Source organism: Erpetoichthys calabaricus, chromosome 6, assembly GCF_900747795.2.
Source record: "Erpetoichthys calabaricus chromosome 6, fErpCal1.3, whole genome shotgun sequence".
Taxonomy (NCBI): Eukaryota; Metazoa; Chordata; class Cladistia; order Polypteriformes; family Polypteridae; genus Erpetoichthys; species Erpetoichthys calabaricus.
The window spans coordinates 155,326,222-155,343,693 of record NC_041399.2 but is presented as its reverse complement, the minus strand read 5'-3'; the positions used below and the strand labels follow the sequence as shown (position 1 = coordinate 155,343,693).

Here is a 17,472-nt window from a genome sequence, read left to right as displayed (position 1 = left end):
ATCGATGCGGGATGTGATAAAAGCATGGACAAGTTTCTCAGCATTAGAGAAGGAGAGGAAGGAGCGAACACAGGATATGTTACGGAGGTGAAAGTAAGAAAGTTTCTTAATGTGATTTATGTGGGCGGAATAAGTGAGGGAGGAATCAAAAATGACACCAAGATTTTTTACAGTAGAGGCAGGTCTGATGAGATCACTGCCAAGATGGACTGGGAAGGAGCTCATTTTATTAAGTTGCATTTTAGTCCCAATTTGCAGGAGTTCAGTTTTATTGCAATTTAATTTTAAAGAGTTCTGCTCCATCCAGGTTTTAATTTCACTAAGGCAGGTTGTGAGCTGAGAAAGCTCTGATGAAGTTCCACTTTTAACATTGAAGTAGAGCTGAGTATCATCTGCATAAACATGATAACCCAATCCATAACTATGGATGATATGGCCAAGGGGAAGCATGTAAATACAGAAAAGCAGAGGACCAAGGACAGAGCCCTGAGGGACTCCTTGTGTGACTGGCACGGAGTTGGATCTGCTGTTGCCAAGACTAACAAACTCTTGCCTATCAGTCAGATAGGACTTGAACCACTGGAGGGCAGTGCCAGAGATACCCAGCATGTTCTCCATTCTGGACAGTAGGATGTCATGTCTAACAGTGTCAAATGCTGCACTGAGGTCTAACAGAATTAATATGCTAGTTTGTCCAGATTCTGCTGCCATAAGCAAATCATTGGTTACCCGTAGCAGAGCAGTTTCACAGCTGTGCCGCGCCCTGAAACCAGACTGAAAGGGTTCCATCAAATTATTAGAGGTTAGGTAATTGGTGAGTTGGGAAGCTACAACACGCTGAAGAACTTTTGACAGGAAAGGTAAGTGGGAAATAGGCCGGAAATTATTAAGATTGTCAGCATCAAGGCCAGACTTTTTTTAACATTGGGGTTACAGAAGCAATTTTAAAAGTGAGCGGCACGGAGCCAGTGTCAAGGGATGAGTTTATTATTGGTGTAACAGTCGGGATTATGGCATGAAGGCAGGATTTAAGTAGTGTGGTGGGGATGGGGTCCAGTACACAAGTAGTCGGCCTCATCTTACAAAGCAGGTTATTAACAAACGCAGATGTGACTGGTGAGAACTTAGAGAAGGAGCTGGATGGAGTGGGAAAACAGGGAGAGATATAAACAGATGACATATTTATGTTAGTTGAATTATTTAGATCTTTAATTTTGTTACGGAAAAAGTGGAGGAATTCCTCACAGACTTCAGTAGAAGACGTAGTTGGACCAGATAGATAGATAGATATGCGGGTTCGAGTAGTTTATTAACTACAGAGAACAAAACCCTTGGGTTATCATGGCCACTTTCTATTATTCTGCCATAATGGGTGTTCTTGGCAGAAGTTAGTGCTTCTCTGTAAGTTCTTTGGTGGTCAGAGAAAGCCTGGATGTGCACGGTGAGGCCAGTCTTACGTGACATTCTCTCAAGGCGTCGGCCAGCTGCTTTCATAGATCGCAATTCTGAGTTATACCAAGGAGCTGAGCGTTTAAAGGAAACCTCCTTATGTTTTAAAGGAGCCGTTTTATCTAATGCTGAATGAAGGGCTGAGTTATAGTGGTCAACAAAACTATCTAGTGTTGATGGAATAGGTGCAGACAGTAAAAGATCAGAAATGGATCCAGAAAGGATAGAGGGACAGATATTTTTAAGGTTTCTGTAAGAAATTTGTTGTTTACAGGTAAGAGGAGGGAGAGGCAGTGAAACAGTGAAAAATACTGCTTTATGGTCAGAGAGTCCCAAATCAGTGCTGTAAATGTTGGCAACAGATAGTCCAGAAGTGCAGATCAGGTCCAATATATGACCGCTAGAATGGGTTAGAAAATCAACATGTTGTGTCAAGTCAAAACAGTCCAGTAAGGACAGGAATTCATTTCTCAGTTTAGATGTGGGGGTGTCAGTATGGATGTTGAAATCACCAAGAAGCATAATTCTCTGAGAGTAAGAGCTTAGGTGGGTCAAAAGTTCAATCAGATCGGATAAGAAGGATGCATTGTATTTTGGGGGACGATAGAGAACAATGAGTGAGACAGGACCTGATTTTGTTATTAGTTTAAGAGCCAGGCACTCAAAAGACAATGGACAGTCAATCGGTATTCTTTTAATGTTTAAGTCTTCTCTGATAATTACTGCCAGCCCGCCTCCTTGTCTTGAGCTGCGAGGCTCTGAGTGGAAAGTGAAACCAATTGGAGTCGCCTCTGTGAGAGATGCAAATTCGTTTGGTTTTTGCCAAGTCTCCGTTAAACACAGAATATCAAGTTTGGTGTCAGTGATGAGTTCTGACAACACCAATGCTTTGCCATTAAGAGACCTCGAGTTAAACAGTGCAATATTACATAATGAGGCTTCTTTCTGCACAGAGCCGCAATCAGGGTTTTCCATATAAAACTAGGGGGCTTTGCCCCCTGCTCACTTCGCTCACCAACCCCCATGTTTGGTTTTCCGGATACACACTTTTAAGATTTTTCTTTTTTTTTTTTTTCTCCTTTTATTTATCAGTTTTCCAATTAACAGCAACAACATACATACACCTCTCTTCAAGTACATAAAAAAGCCAAAGGTATCAATAAACATATTAGTGTTGACTATCAGAAGCGAACAATAAACCTATAATACCTAAACCTAAACCCCATATCCCATCCATAGGCCCACAAAAAGGATAAATAGATAAAATAGATAATGATTAATTAAATAATTAGACAACAAGAAAGTAATAAAAAAAAAAAAAAAAAAACCCTAATACACAGGATGTTACAAAAAATAGGTAAATAAATAAATAACTAACTAACTAACTAAAAAATAATAATAATAAAATAAAAAATAAATAAATAAAGTTTAATCGGGTGCAATTGTCTCCAAGGATCTAAAATAAGAAACAAAAGGTTGCCAGACCTTCAAAAACCCATCAGCTCTCCCTCTCAGACTAAACTTGATTTTTTCAAGTTTTAAAAAGAACATAAGATGCTTCAACCAGCGGGCCATGGTCGGGGGATGCAGAACCTTCCAGGACAATAATATTCTACGCCGTGCTAACAGTGAAGTGAAAGCAATTGCATCCAATTGTGTACTATTAAAAGACATATCAGGATCTCCAGGAACCCCAAATATAGCAATCAAAGGACAAGGTTCCAGTCGGATTCCAAAAACATGACAAATAATGTCAAAATACGAGGTCCAGTATAACTGGATTTTAGGGCAAAAAAAAAAAAAACATGTGGGTTAAATTGCAGGGAGAGGAGTTACATCGGTCACATAGGTCAAGAACATTGGGATAAATTTTAGATAGTTTAGATTTTGACCAATGTAGCCTATGTTCTACTTTAAACTGAATAAGAGAAAGCCTTGCACGGGATGATGAAGTACGAATCCCCTTAACTACACTATCCCAGTAGCCTTCTCTGAAGTCCAAACCCAGCTCCTGTTCCCAATTTGAAATACTGTAGTTTTATTATCAGAGTAACTGTTCATTAAAAGGACAGTATTATATATTTGCGAGGTAAGAGCTTTCTTATGTGGAGAAAATTCGAATAAGTCTTCCCAAGACTGTTTAGGTGGGCGAATGGGAAACTCAGGAAAAATAGTGGAAGCACAGTGTCTAATTTGAAAATAACGAAATAAATGTAATGAGGGCAGACCATATAGGGATAACATATCCATAAAGTTAAGAAAGATATTATCCTTATAAAGATCGGAAAAACATTTAATGCCCTTTTTATCCCATAAATTAAACGTAGAGTCTAAACGGAAAGGGGGGAAAAGGTGATTATTGCATAGTGGGGCCAGAGCAGAGGCAGAAACAAATTTGAAGTGGTGTTGAAATTGATGCCATATCTTGAGAGAGTTAAGTACAACTGGGTTATCTGTATATTGAGTAAGGGATACAGGGAGGGATGAAATTAATAAAGCAAGCAGGGAGGTCGAGAAACATGATTGAGCTTCTAGCTGACACCAAAATGCCTGAAGATCTTTTAGCCAATAAATGTATTTTTGGATGTTAGCTGCCCAATAATAAAACATAAAATTAGGTAAAGACAGACCTCCACTAAGTCGGCACTTTTGTAATAATGACTTGCAAATTTGGGGAGACTTACCTCTCCATATAAATGAAGATATCATTTGATCAATAGAATTAAAAAAAGATTTGGGTAAGAACAAAGAATGCACTGGAAAAGGTATAAAAATTTGGGTAAAACATTATAAACACTATATTAATCCTGCCTAATAGAGATACCGGCAAATTAGCCCATCTTTGAAAAGCTGACCTTACATAAGACAGTAGAAGAGTGAAATTAGCAGCCCGTAGAGCCTTAGGTGAGCTAGTTACATTCACTCCCAAATACTTAAAACCAGAATAACTTAGGGTCAAAGGGAAGGTCAGTCTGTCTAAGCTGCTGCGCAGCTTTGTTTATAGGCAAGCATTCACTCTTTTGAATGTTAAGTCTATATCCAGAGAACAAACCAAAATCTTCTAGTATTGCCATAATATATGCTAAGGAATTAGTAGGGTTTGTGAGATACAGGAGTAAGTCATCTGCATATAAGGCCACCCTGTGTTCTATATTTCCACGAGTCACGCCTTGGAACAAAGAGGAAGTCCTGAGAGCTGTCAAAAGTGGCTCTATAACTAAAGCAAAAAGTAAGGGCGAGAGAGGACAGCCTTGACGTGTGCCACGCGATAGAGGAAAAAAGTCAGATTTTATGTTATTGGTACAAACAGAAGCAAGGGGGGAAGTATACAAGAGACGAATCCAAGAAATAAATCTATCGCCAAAACCATATTTCTTCAGGACTGCAAAGAGGTACTCCCACTCCACTCTATCAAATGCCTTTTCGGCATCCAATGAAATGACCACTTCGGGGAGGATACTATGATGTTTGGAGTACAGAATATTAAAGAGGGTGCGAATATTAAAAAAAAGGAGTGCCTTCCTTTGATAAAACCTGTCTGTTCATCTGAAATAATAGATGGGAGGACTCCCTCTATGCGAGAGGCTAGCAGCTTGGCCAGAATTTTCACATCCATGTTAAGAAGACTTATGGGTCTGTAAGAAGTACAAAAAGTCGGATCCTTCCCTTCCTTGAGTAATAGTGAGATAGAGGCCTGTCTCAGCGTCATGGGGAGAGAACCTTGCTCTAGTGACTCCTCAGACAGACAAAAGTAATGGAGCTAATTTGGGATAAAATTTCTTATAAAAATCTGAAGAAAATCCATCAGGACCAGGGGATTTACCCGATTGTAAGGATTTAATCGAAAATATGACCTCATCCAGATTAAGGGGGACATCAATTTCAACTGCTTTAACGGCCTCAACTGTAGGGATAACTAAACTGTCAAGAAACTGCTGCATATTTCCCGAGTTGGGAGGAAACTCTGAGGTGTAAAGACTGGTATAAAATGCCTTAAAGACAGAGTTAATTTCAATTGGGTCAGACGTCAAAGTACCTGAGGTAGTTTTTATTTGCATAATGTGACGGGCGGCAGTATGATGCCTTACTTGATGAGCTAACAAACGGGAAGCTTTCTCCCCGTATTCATAATAATTACCACGAGACTGTAATAACAGCTGCTCGCCTCACTCGTTGACATCAAGTCAAACTCAAGTTGCAAGTCAAGACGCTGTTTATATACTTCTGGAGAAGGCTTCAGGGCATACTGGCGATCAAGTTTAATAATTTCTGTAGATAGGTCTTTTAGTATGGATTTCTTAGATCTAGACAGATGAGATGCGTATGAGATAATCTGGCCTCTTAAATAAGCCTTGAGAGTCTCCCATAATAAGGAATTTGAGATGGTATCTGACTTATTCGTAATTAAAAAGTCATCAATGGAAACAGAAATATATTCACAAAAGGCCGGGTCTGAGAGAAGCAAGGAATTGAGCTTCCAAGTGGGTCGAACTATATGGTAGGTGGACAAAGCTACATCTATAGCCAAAGGCGCATGATCTGAGATAACAATTGGAAGATACTCAGAATTATAGATTTTTGAAATTAAAGAGTCATTAATAAAAAAATAGTCTATACGAGAATATGTGTGATGAACATGAGAAAAAAAGGAATATTCTCTGGCTTGTGGATTATGAAATCTCCATGGATCAATGTATCCATTTTGAGTCATAAAGTCTGAAAATGACTTTGACATGGCAGAAGGGGGTTTTCTGCTGGAGGCAGATCTATCTAATACTGGATCAATAACACAGTTTAAATCCCCCCCAAAGATCAGAAGGTGTGTATTCAAATTGGGGATCATCCTCAAAAGGTTATTAGCAAGTTGTCAAAGTTTGGGGCATAAACATTCACCAAGACAATAGGATTGTGCAGGATAGTCCCTACAATAATTAAAAATCTCCCATTTTTGTCTGCTATTGTCTTGGAAAGTGAGAACTGTATTTTATTACTAATTAAGATTGCAACACCTCTTGCTCTAGAATCAAAGCTAGAATGAAAGACATAACCTATCCATGGCGTTTTAAGTCTTTTCTGATCCTTAATACGTAAATGAGTCTCCTGAAGAAAAATAACATTTGCTTTAAGACGCTTTAAATGAGTGAGAACTCTAGATCTCTTGACTGGACCATTCATGCCCTTCACATTCCAGGACAGAAACCTAATCAGGCTCCCCATAATGTTACTGTCAACCATATTGTTTTTTTCCAAGCGACATAACTGTACAGTTATAATACCCAATTGGCAGGAAAGGGTGGAGCAAACCTTGCAACACATTAAGCACCGATATTGTGAAGGACACGACACACAACAATCTAAATAAAACCAAGTAAATGAAAAGAAACAAAAGAAAACAAGCAAAAAACACATAAACACGGGCCTGAACCCCCCCACCCCTCACCCTCTTAGTCCCCTTCCCCAAATGAAGAAGACAGCAGCATAATCCAAACATCTAGAACCTCCTATCTCGGACTCCCACCACGCTATCCACATAAAATTAAAAAAAAAAGAAAAGAAAAAAGTAACCTTGCCCAGTAAGATGAACATACCAGTCTAGAGAGTAAAACAAACACCTCAAAACCTGCAGAATGTCCTCAATGATTAATTAAAACCATTAATTCAGCATCATATAGAAATAAGCCCTGTAACCGTGCAAATAAAGGATAATTAAAGCGAAAAATAGTTACTAATTTCTGCATAAATCTTGCACAAATTTGTCAGCGTCTAACGCAGATTGCAGCCTTTTTTTCTCTCCGGTCAGCAGAACAATGTGCAGTTTAGCTGGATAAAGGAGCGCAGGCCGGTATCCCCTCTTGTAGAGCTCTGACATGGCCTCCTTGAACCCCGCATGCTGCCTTACCACTTCAGGGGTGTAGCCTTTGTAAAACCGATTCTTATGGCCGTTATAGACCAGGTCATCTCTCTTATGTGCTTTGCGAATCACCAGATCCTTTATTTGATAGCGATGAAAACGCAGGATAACCGGCCGGGGTTTCACCCCAGCAGCTGGCTTGGGAGCTAAGCTCCGGTGCGCCCTGTCCAGCTCAGGCGGCAAAGTAAGCACCTGCGATCCAAGGACATCGACAAGGAGATGGGGAAAAAAAGTAGTAAGGCATGGACCCTCAATAGCTTCAGGTAAACCCACAATCCGAATATTATTACGTCTGCTGCGCCCTTCTAGATCTGCCGTCTTGGATTTTAACCACTTGTTATCTTTTTGGAGCGTAGAGCATTCCGCCTTGATCTGGTCTAAACGTTGATCAAAATCGGTATGAGCAAGCTCGAAAGAACTAATACGTAGACTATGATCATGTACTGCAGATTGAACACTGTCCAGCTTAGACGATAAGTTCTCAAAAGAAGGTTTAAAGTCCGCAGACAGCGCGGCTCTGTGATCTTCTAGCAAACAGCTAATCTGCGCCATGGTTACAGGTCCCGACGGCGGTGAGTTTTCTCGGTCTCGTTCGGATTTATCCTTCGATTTAGGCATTCTACAGGTGGATTAAAAGTAATGCACGTAAAAGTTCCTAAATCTGGTTTTCAGAACAAAAAGTGTGAGGTTTGTAAGATAAATATAATACAGTGTAGCAGAGCGAGCCGAATACACGTCTACTCAGTAGACCACATCCCGGAAGCTCCTTTTTTTTTCTTTGAATTGTTGCAATTTCATTAGTTTCACTTTTATTTCAGAACTTATGTAAAAACAATATTTGGAATCTTTCGAATCCCAATATGCTGAATCTTTTAAATGAGGTCAGTGAGACATGTTTAATGACTTTGTTATGTTAGAGATAATGAAAACTGGAATTCAAAAGACTCAAAAAAAAAAAAAAAAAATGTAGGTGCAAAACACATGCAGAGCGAGATACAGAATATGAAAGCAGAAAAAAACAACAGTGTCAAAAAAGAAAAGTAAACATCGCATTAGCGAAAAAAAGAGAAATTATTACTCGGAGAAATAACTAAAAGGCGAATAGAGATTGAATATGTGGACACAGGTGATATGTCAGAAGTATGTAAATTTTGTAAGACTTTGAAGTTTATGTCAGAGAATTTCAAAAACGTGTTTTACCTCACATGCATTTATTGGTTACTTTGCAAAAAAAAATTATTAACTGATGATGATGTAGATCGCTTTGTCTGTGTTGAAATTCCATCAGAGAAACCTATCCTGAATTATCTCTAACCTGCTCTGCATGTGTTTGGCCCTTTTGTTTTGTAACCTCTTTATGACGTTTTACTTTTTCTACTGTCTTTTATTTCTGACCTAATTTCAGTTTGTTTGCAATACTGCGATCTTTCTTTTTTTTTTCCTTTTTCTTTATACGTTCCAATTTTCCTACTTTCATATTCTTTAACTTTCTCCACATTTGTATTGCGAATACGTTTTTTTTTTTTTTTTTTTTTTGGAGCCTTTCGAATTCCACTGCTTTTATAATCAGCTCTGCATGTGTATAGCGCCAACGTTTGCAAACGTCTTTATGAACTTCTACTTTGTCTTTTAATTCTGAGCCCAATTGGATATGCTTTGCTTCAATCCCACTTGTTACGGGCTGATAATTACTTGCCTTATTTTCTGAATTTTTACCTAGATTATTTTTTCTTTTTTGCTCTTTTCTCTCTCCAACGCTTTTAAGTCTCTTTTCTCCACGCTGCTTTCTTCTATGCTTATTTGTCAACGTTTCATTTATAACATATTGTCCCTATACGCTTTATATGTGCTGAGACCCTGGATCTGTGTGTGCTCAAATCCTTCACAAGACTGAATGTTTTGCTGCCCTGTTGTCTTATTTGATAGATAGTAAGTAGGGCGTGTCTTGCAAGAATCTCATGTTCTACGTCGAGACGGTCTTGGGTCAATCTCTTGGCACAATGTCTCATGTTTAAGGTCCTCGTGGGCCTTTTAACTATCTTCCGTGACCTTAACGTGAAGATCACATATCGTCTCCTAGTCATTCCCTCCCACAGGATTTTTTTTTTATAATAGAGAATTTTTTTTTTCTTTTATTTGCCCACATTTAGAGGATTACTGTAAGTTCAGCTTTTGGTGGTCTTGAAAAGTGGTTCACCATTTCTGGGCTTATTTGCAAAATTCATACAACAATGTCACACTGATATTCATGATCATATCAGTATACCGCCCACCTCTAGGTGGTTGTAGTACCTTTCCTTGCAGCCCTGGGCTAGTCACACACTTACACAGACCTAAAACATTCACGCAATGACCAATATAATGTGTTCAGTCAACCTAAATAGCACATTTTTAGCAGGCAAGTTGAAACTGAACAATGTGGACCAGTGACATTCGCTTGACTAGGTAAAGGTGGGGGTCTCCAAGATAAACTGTCTTTGGCAGTAGCTCTGACACATACCAGCATATTTGTTCCAAGACTGGTCTCCTGTGAGAGCTTGCTCACTGAGATTCTGTGCCATTGTATTGCTTCCCCACATGAAACTGCGAGCAGGAACATTGTAAGTACTGTAAGCTGAAACTTAGAGAGAATGTTTAACAGACAGAATTAGGGAATGGCATTTGAACCCTTGACCTGTAAAACTACATACTGTGATGCTTCAAACTTATGCTATGACCAGTACTTACAAATCAAACATGGCATGATGTTCTTCTACAAATGTCATTCTCAATAGAGTCAAAACTGTGATCATACTATGACTGTCTTCATATTCCAGATTACTAGCATACTGTAACTTTTCTTGGACTTCCTCAACCACATTTTCTTCTTTGAAGAAGACATTTCCATAGTACAAATTTCAAGTCTTATTGCGAGTCAACCAAACAATCACCATGCACTCTGACAAAAGCTGTCGCTGTTGACCTTTTACAGATACTGTAGCTGTAATATGAATGACCAGTCATAGACAACTATATATCTTTGGAATGCCCTGAACCTCAGTCTTTCACTGTAGGTGGGATCTTTTTATTAAAAGCAGGTTCAGTTGGCTGTGATGAGTTGCTTGCCTTGGCATATACATGTGCAAATTGTATATTTTACTAATGAAAGAAAGCAGACAACATGGAAGAGTATGGTTTAATTGAAAGTAGACATCCTTAGGAATGTAAACATGAAATTGTTGCTTTTGATTGATTTGTGGGTTTATTACAATGTACACAGACAACTTTAAACTATGGCAGTCTGTGTTTGGATACCTTGTGTAAATGTGGCTTCTTTGCAAATTGTAACTTGTGTGCATGTGTGGTAAACCTTTAGTTTTTTGTATTTAAAAAGAGTTCAGAACTTTACAATTTAAGACCAAACAACTTATGTTTCTAAACATTCATTTCCCAGAGTGGGTATGCCAAGAAAAAACACATGATCTAGAGATATTACATAACATTTAATCACATATGTGTCAATAATCAAATTTACTTTGATTAATAGGTCTAGTAAAATAGTAGTTCCTATTTTAACCTCATTCCATCAGTCTAAAAAAATCTTAAGAGACCAATTAAACTAAATATTTATTTTTCATCACCTTTAACTATACAAGTTCAAGAAATAATACAATACCTGCTATATATGTAGGGCTACAACTAATGATTATTTTGATAATAATTGATTAATCTGGCGATTTTTTTGCTGATTAACCAATTAGTTAGATTATAATGAAAATATTTGAAATTAAACACAGTGCATGAAATGGAATGTTTCACCAAATAAACAGGTTTGTATAAAATTTTTAGAAATGTTTTCTTTAAAAAAAAATGAACTACTTGTAGATATTAACAAAATATGGGTTTTTATACAACATTTATATAATAATACATTTCAAAATAAGTTGTAATGAATAGAAATGAAACAGTCATTATTACTTCTGGCTCAGGTTGTGCAATGAACATACACGCACAATTTCCTTATAAACGCAACAGTTTTCAATAAATTAACTAAATTAGCAATTTGGCTTATGAATTCCGAATCAAACTAAACACAGACTTTAAAATGAAACATGAAATTTATGTTTTTTTTTTTTCCTGTTTCTGTGAAAGAGACATTTGCTGGCAAAGCATCATGTTAATATCTGACCACCACAATATTCCACCACAGAAGAATCTGTTGCACGATCATGTTTTTATTAGTGTTTTTATTTTTCTTTTGTTATAAGTCTAAATAAAATCAGCACAACAAACACCGTTGTCATATGTTTGTGACTGTTTCTCTTTTGTAGGAAAAGAAGTTGTTACATTAGTATAAAATTCAGTTCTCCCTTTGCTAAGTAATATGCCAAGTTTATTTTAACTGAGGATTTATTTCTTTTTGCATCATCATTTTTTGTGTCTGGAAGTGTTTTACCACTGCAGATTCTTTTTGCACATTTGCTTTCAGTCAACAAACTGTCGCAGCCAGATGCATGTCATTTGTTTTTCGGAGAGTGCTCCTGGATTTTCACATTTGAAACTGTGATCCTGCCACAAAATCTGTTTTGCCGACTAAAGTAGGATTGCTGCAGCAGTACTTGAACTTTATTACATCTTCCTTCAGATTTGTATAAAAGCCAGTTGTAGTCTCATAGCCAACTAGCTTGTAACTTTCGCTTTTCCATCCTGCTCCCATCTTTTGACTCTGAATGAGTGAAACACCACTGCATTCTTTTTGATTTCCTTATGAAACTGAAAGAAATGTTTCCTACATGTACAGGGCCTTATGTTTCTTTGCATCTTTTTTGTAAACACACACACTCCAACATTATACTGGGTCAAAAAAAAATGTCAAGTGAAAATCTGAATGTTTACTAGCTAGTTAATTACACACATTTTTTAGTCGTCTTTTATGAAATTCTATTGAATATGCTTGAGTTTTATTCACTTTGTACAGGGCTTGACTATGACTTGAAATATTCTTCATTTTAAACCAAAAGACATGTCATTCTTCATAGCTTAGTAAACATTGTGATGTATGTATTTGTATCACACAACACTGAAGTAAAATTCAACTTCCTGTGATTAAGGCAAGACTCCCTCCTCCACAGAGCCTGAAATGGAATGTTTCCTGATCAAGTGTTTGTCAATCTCTGTTGTGCTATATGAGGTCAGACCTACCCTTGGTATTTTTCATAACTATTCATTTTTCTTTGTATTTTTAGAATTATTATTACTATGTCACATTTGGATAATACATACCATTTGCATATTATGTGGATTTTCATGTTTTTTTTTTGTTTTTGTTTTTTTTTTTGTTATTCAGCTGTCAGACATGGCTCATCCAACAAGTGCAAGGTTATAAGGCATAAAATAAACAAGAGGAGTCAGAAAACATTTTGGAGTAGCCACCCTGTATACTTGAAAGTTGGTTGATGAAAGGCAAAAAATAACAATAGGTCTTTACAGACTTGAGTCCAAAATAGAACTCGGGTACATTGGAAAAGGTTGTCATTATATAGCCATTTGATAGGAAGAGGCGGATTTGGAATCGGAAATTATGTCCTTGGGAGGCAGGTTCTGAGGGACCAGAAGAGGAAACATTATCATAGGGAGGCAGGGGTGACATTTTTATGAGGTGGGTTCTTCTGATGGTCTGCAGTGGGAAAGAGGAGAAAGAGTTAGAGTATAGCGCCACCCCCCTTGTCCAGTGGAGAAACACATTTATTTGAGTCCTTAAACTGTCTCCCATGCACACATATGTGACAAGGGTAAAGTCTAAAAGGAGGCTACCCTAAGGCAGAGATGGGATCACCCTCTTTAAAATACAAATATATGAAAGAGGATTAATTATTTCGTGTGCTTTGGGTTTTGAGGAGGAAGGAGTGTTTCTTATTGTAAACTAAGAAGTAGCTAAAACAAAACTACTGCATAATAGTATGGTCCTATTGTATAAAAATTAAATTTAAATCACTAAAATTCAGAGAATTTTATCTGTCCTAGTTTTATTTATGTTTGCCTCTATCATACACCGCAAGGTTTAAAATATTTATTAACATTTTGAGTGAGAATTCATAATTTGGCCCATAAATGTAAATGTTTTGTGAAAATTGCAGTGCTTTTTTTATTTTACTTCAGTCTTTATCACATTTCACTTTCAGGTCCAACCAAAGAACAGCATAATTTTGAAACTGGTTATAACAAAACAGGGGCCATCACAATGATGCAGCTGGAGTCCACAAGTAACACCACTATGACTGGAGAGTATTCCACAATGATAGAAGAAAGAGGCCTCTTTGGTGGGAAACATTTCCTTCTGAGAGGCTTCAGTGTGGAAGATGAAATTTGTATGACGGCTCTCGTAAAAGAGAATGGTGGAAAAATTGTCGGGAATCGTAGTAGAACTGTAGCAGATTATGCTGTGGTACCACTCCTGGGCTGTGAAGTAGATTCAACTGTTGGTGATGTTGTTACTAATGCATGGCTGGTAAGGTAGCTTGGAAGTAATTAACTGTTTATGCCTATTGACAGTAGAAACTAGTGTTGTAGAAAAACCTGAATGTTCCCAACGTCCACCTACCATTATCTACTTACCTGTTGAGTAAACATGATCTTATACTAGCATGCTTGCTTCAGAAATCTCAGCATTCTTTTCTTTGTTACTAGTTTGTTAGTGTTTGTCTTCCTTAACAGTAGTATATTCTAGCTGTTGATGTGCAGCCTATCTCTAATTCTGTTTAAGTATTTTTATGATGGACAGTATATTTTTAAGAGTTTAAAATGATAGATAACACAAAGTATATTAAAATTCACTTATATTGAATTTCTGTATTTTTAATGTCATTTAACCTAGCCCGTTTTTCCGTGGCATAATTTGGAAAGAAACTGTTGCTACATTTTCTGTTTATTTATTTATTTAATTTTAAAAAGAAAAGTTGTTTAAATTTAATATAAATCTTTATTATCTTTACTTTGGAAGAATTGTTGTTCAGCTAACAGTCTTTATGGATGGTGTGTAACATTTTTTTATCTACTGTACTTTTGCAGGCCATGTGTGTGGAACAGCAGCAACTGTTAGATCTTCGCAGTAATCCTATGTTTTTTCCAGTGCAAGTAGTGGAAAATTGCACACCACTTAAGGAGTGTGTCTTATCTGTCAGTCAGTTTGCAGGCATGGAAAGAGATTCATTGGTTTATCTGTCGGAGCTTCTTGGAGCTAAGTATGTCATTCCTTCTCGTGAATGCTGCTGATTAATTTAGCTGAGTGTTTTCTCTTCTTTTCTTGGACTGTTGAAAAGTATAGCAAAATTAAAATTTCTTTCCATTATACATGCAAACAAGTACAATAGATAAGCAGGAACACAAGGTTATTTTTGGGTCCTCCTATAGAGTTTATTTATAATTAAAGGACTGTGCACTGTTCTGTAGATATGTAGGTTTATTAACTCTTTTAGGGCTGATTTTTTTTTTTTTTTTTTGCTTGTTTTCCCAAGGCGGAATATTTTTTCCAAAAACTCACTCACTTTTTTAAAAGAAAGAACACAAATCAATGGTTTAACACATCAAATCAACAAGAAAATATTGTTACTGTCTTGTTGTATGAGCCTACATACTATATGATTTCACATACATATCACATACATGTTACACAACAAAATCCTGCAAAGTATAATACTCAAAGCAGCCAATTGCATGCATTGCCACATTGCAGTGCTTACAATATGTGTTGCATTGGTGCCTCCTTTTCAAGTGTGTGTTGCTGCATGCAGCACAGTCAGGTTTGTATTATTTGTCCTCGTTTGTTGCAAGAAAGTGGCGCTCAGTAAGCCTGTCTGGCACTGCTCTTTGTGATGGCCTTCCTCGCTTTGCCAAAGGCACTGCAACATACTCTTCCACCAAGTCGTGAACCACCTTCTTGCGGAAAGCTGCCACAGTCATGGTGCTGTCACTGTTTGCCTGCTTGAACATTATATAGCCATTTGTGAGAGCAATCTCATGCATGCAGTGGTACACAGTGTGGTACCACTTAGTGGACTTATGGCTGTAAGCGTATCACCCCAGCATCTGATCCAGTCTATCAAGCCCGACCATTTTACAGTTGTACTCCTCCTGGAGGAGTGATTGTCACTTCTTTTCATTTTCAGCCTGTCTGGCTTCAACTGTGAAGGCACATATCTCCTGTTCACCCTCACTGTGCCACACGCTCCATTTCCCCCGCTCTGTAGCTCCATGAACAATTCAGGTTATATAGATATTGTCCATGTACATAACATGACCCAAATGTTCATAGTCCTGAAGTAGCTCCAGCACAACCTAACTTGCCAAGGGACAGTTCTCTCTTCAAAAGGAATGCTTTCCTGTATATGTGATTATTTTCAGTCAGAAACCAGTGTTTACTTTTTCCAGTACAAAATCCTATATGCCAAAAAAAGGCGTCCCTTATATTTTATCATTGATTCATCCACAGACAAATCACAGCCAGGCTGATAAAATTATTTATATGTTGGTTCCACAATGTCAAGCAGGGGCTGAATTTTGTATATGGGGTTATATACCCTGGCTCATCCCTTGGGATTTGCTTCTGGTTATCACAGAAATGAATACAATTTTGCAGGAGCACATACCTATCACGCGGCATAACCTGCCCAAAGCCAACAGGGGACTAAGAACGTTTGGACCAGTGCTCCCCGAAGTTATATTGCCAGTCCAGTCCCATCTCTATTTGTAAAGCCACAAAGCCCTTTGTCTTATCTTTTCTTATGGGTTTCCACTTTGAAATACGAGAATGCTGTGCATGCGCTCCCCATGATTCAAAAAGTTGCTTGGCATACCTGTTTGTATTGTTCGACAGTAGCTGGAAGGCAGCCCCAGGAAAGAACAGCCTGAAGTAGTCCAGCGGCTGTTAATCTGTCATGTCCAACAGCAAGCTGTGCCATTTTGTGAAGTCTGGTAGCCAGGTTGGCTTCCACGGATCAATGTCTGAGTATTCCTCCCATGCAAACCTTGCTGTAGGTGCATCAGCTGTGCGAATGCGCTCAGCTGGCTGATGATCAGCTGAGGCAGCATCGGCTGGTGTCTGATCAGCTGATGCCAGTTCCTCACTCTCTTCTGATCAATCTCGACAAAATCCGATTCAGAAAAATCAGAGTCTGACTCGGCTATAATCTGCAAAACATCGTCTGCTGAGTGTTTTGTTTTCTGCACTCGCTTCGCTCCCTCATGAGATGTCGATGCCATCTTGCCTTTGTTTACATTTCGTAACTCACGCACACGCTGGGTCTAACATTCCCCCAAGCAAAGAGGGAATACCTTTAACGTAGCAGTTTTGTCACCATTTACAGCTGATTATTATCCTCAATACTGATTACTTGCAACACCAAATTGGTTGGTTTAGCTCATTAAGCCTTGAACTTCATAAACAGGTGTGTCCAATCATGAGAAAAGGTATTTTAGGTGATCAATTGCAAGTTGTGCTTCCCTTTGACTCTCCACTTAAGAGTGACAGCATAGGATCCTCAAAGCAACTCTCAAAAGATCTGAAAACAAAGATTGTTCAGTATCATAGTTTAGGGGAAGGCTTCAAAAAGCTATCTCAGAGGTTTAAACTCAGTTTCAACTGTAAGGAATGTAATCAGGAAATGGAAGGCCACATGCACAGTTGCTGTTAAACCCAGGTCTGGCAGGCCAAGAAAAATACTGGAGCGGCATATGAGCTGGATTGTGAGAATGGTTACAAACGACCCACAGATCACCTCCAAAGACCTGCAAGAACATCTTGCTGCAGACTGTACATCGTTCTACAATTCAGTGCAATTTGCACAAAGAACATCTGTATGGCAGGATGATGAGAAAGAAGCCCTTTCTGCACTTATGCCACAAACAGTCACTTGTATGCAAATGCTCATGTAGACAAGCCAGATTAATTTTGGAACAAAGTGCTTTGGACTGATGAGACAAAAATTGAGTTATTTGGTCATAACAAAAAGCGCTTTGCATGGCAGAAGAACAACACCGCATTCCAAGAAAAACATCTGCTATCTATTGTCAAATTTGGTGGAGGTTCCATCATGCTGTGGGACTGGGTGGCTAGTTCAGGGACTGGGGCCCTTGTT

At 38.2% G+C, this 17,472-nt stretch overlaps 1 protein-coding gene across 1 annotated transcript in view; it reads left to right on the top strand.

Moving 5' to 3' along the window:
* Window positions 1-17,472, top strand: part of topbp1 (DNA topoisomerase II binding protein 1) — a 105,597-nt gene that overhangs the window by 43,717 nt on the left and 44,408 nt on the right. The window contains exons 11-12 of the mRNA XM_051928782.1: window positions 13,522-13,847; window positions 14,408-14,580. Coding sequence (XP_051784742.1) covers window positions 13,522-13,847; window positions 14,408-14,580 — 499 coding nt within the window. The remainder of the gene's footprint in view (window positions 1-13,521; window positions 13,848-14,407; window positions 14,581-17,472) is intronic.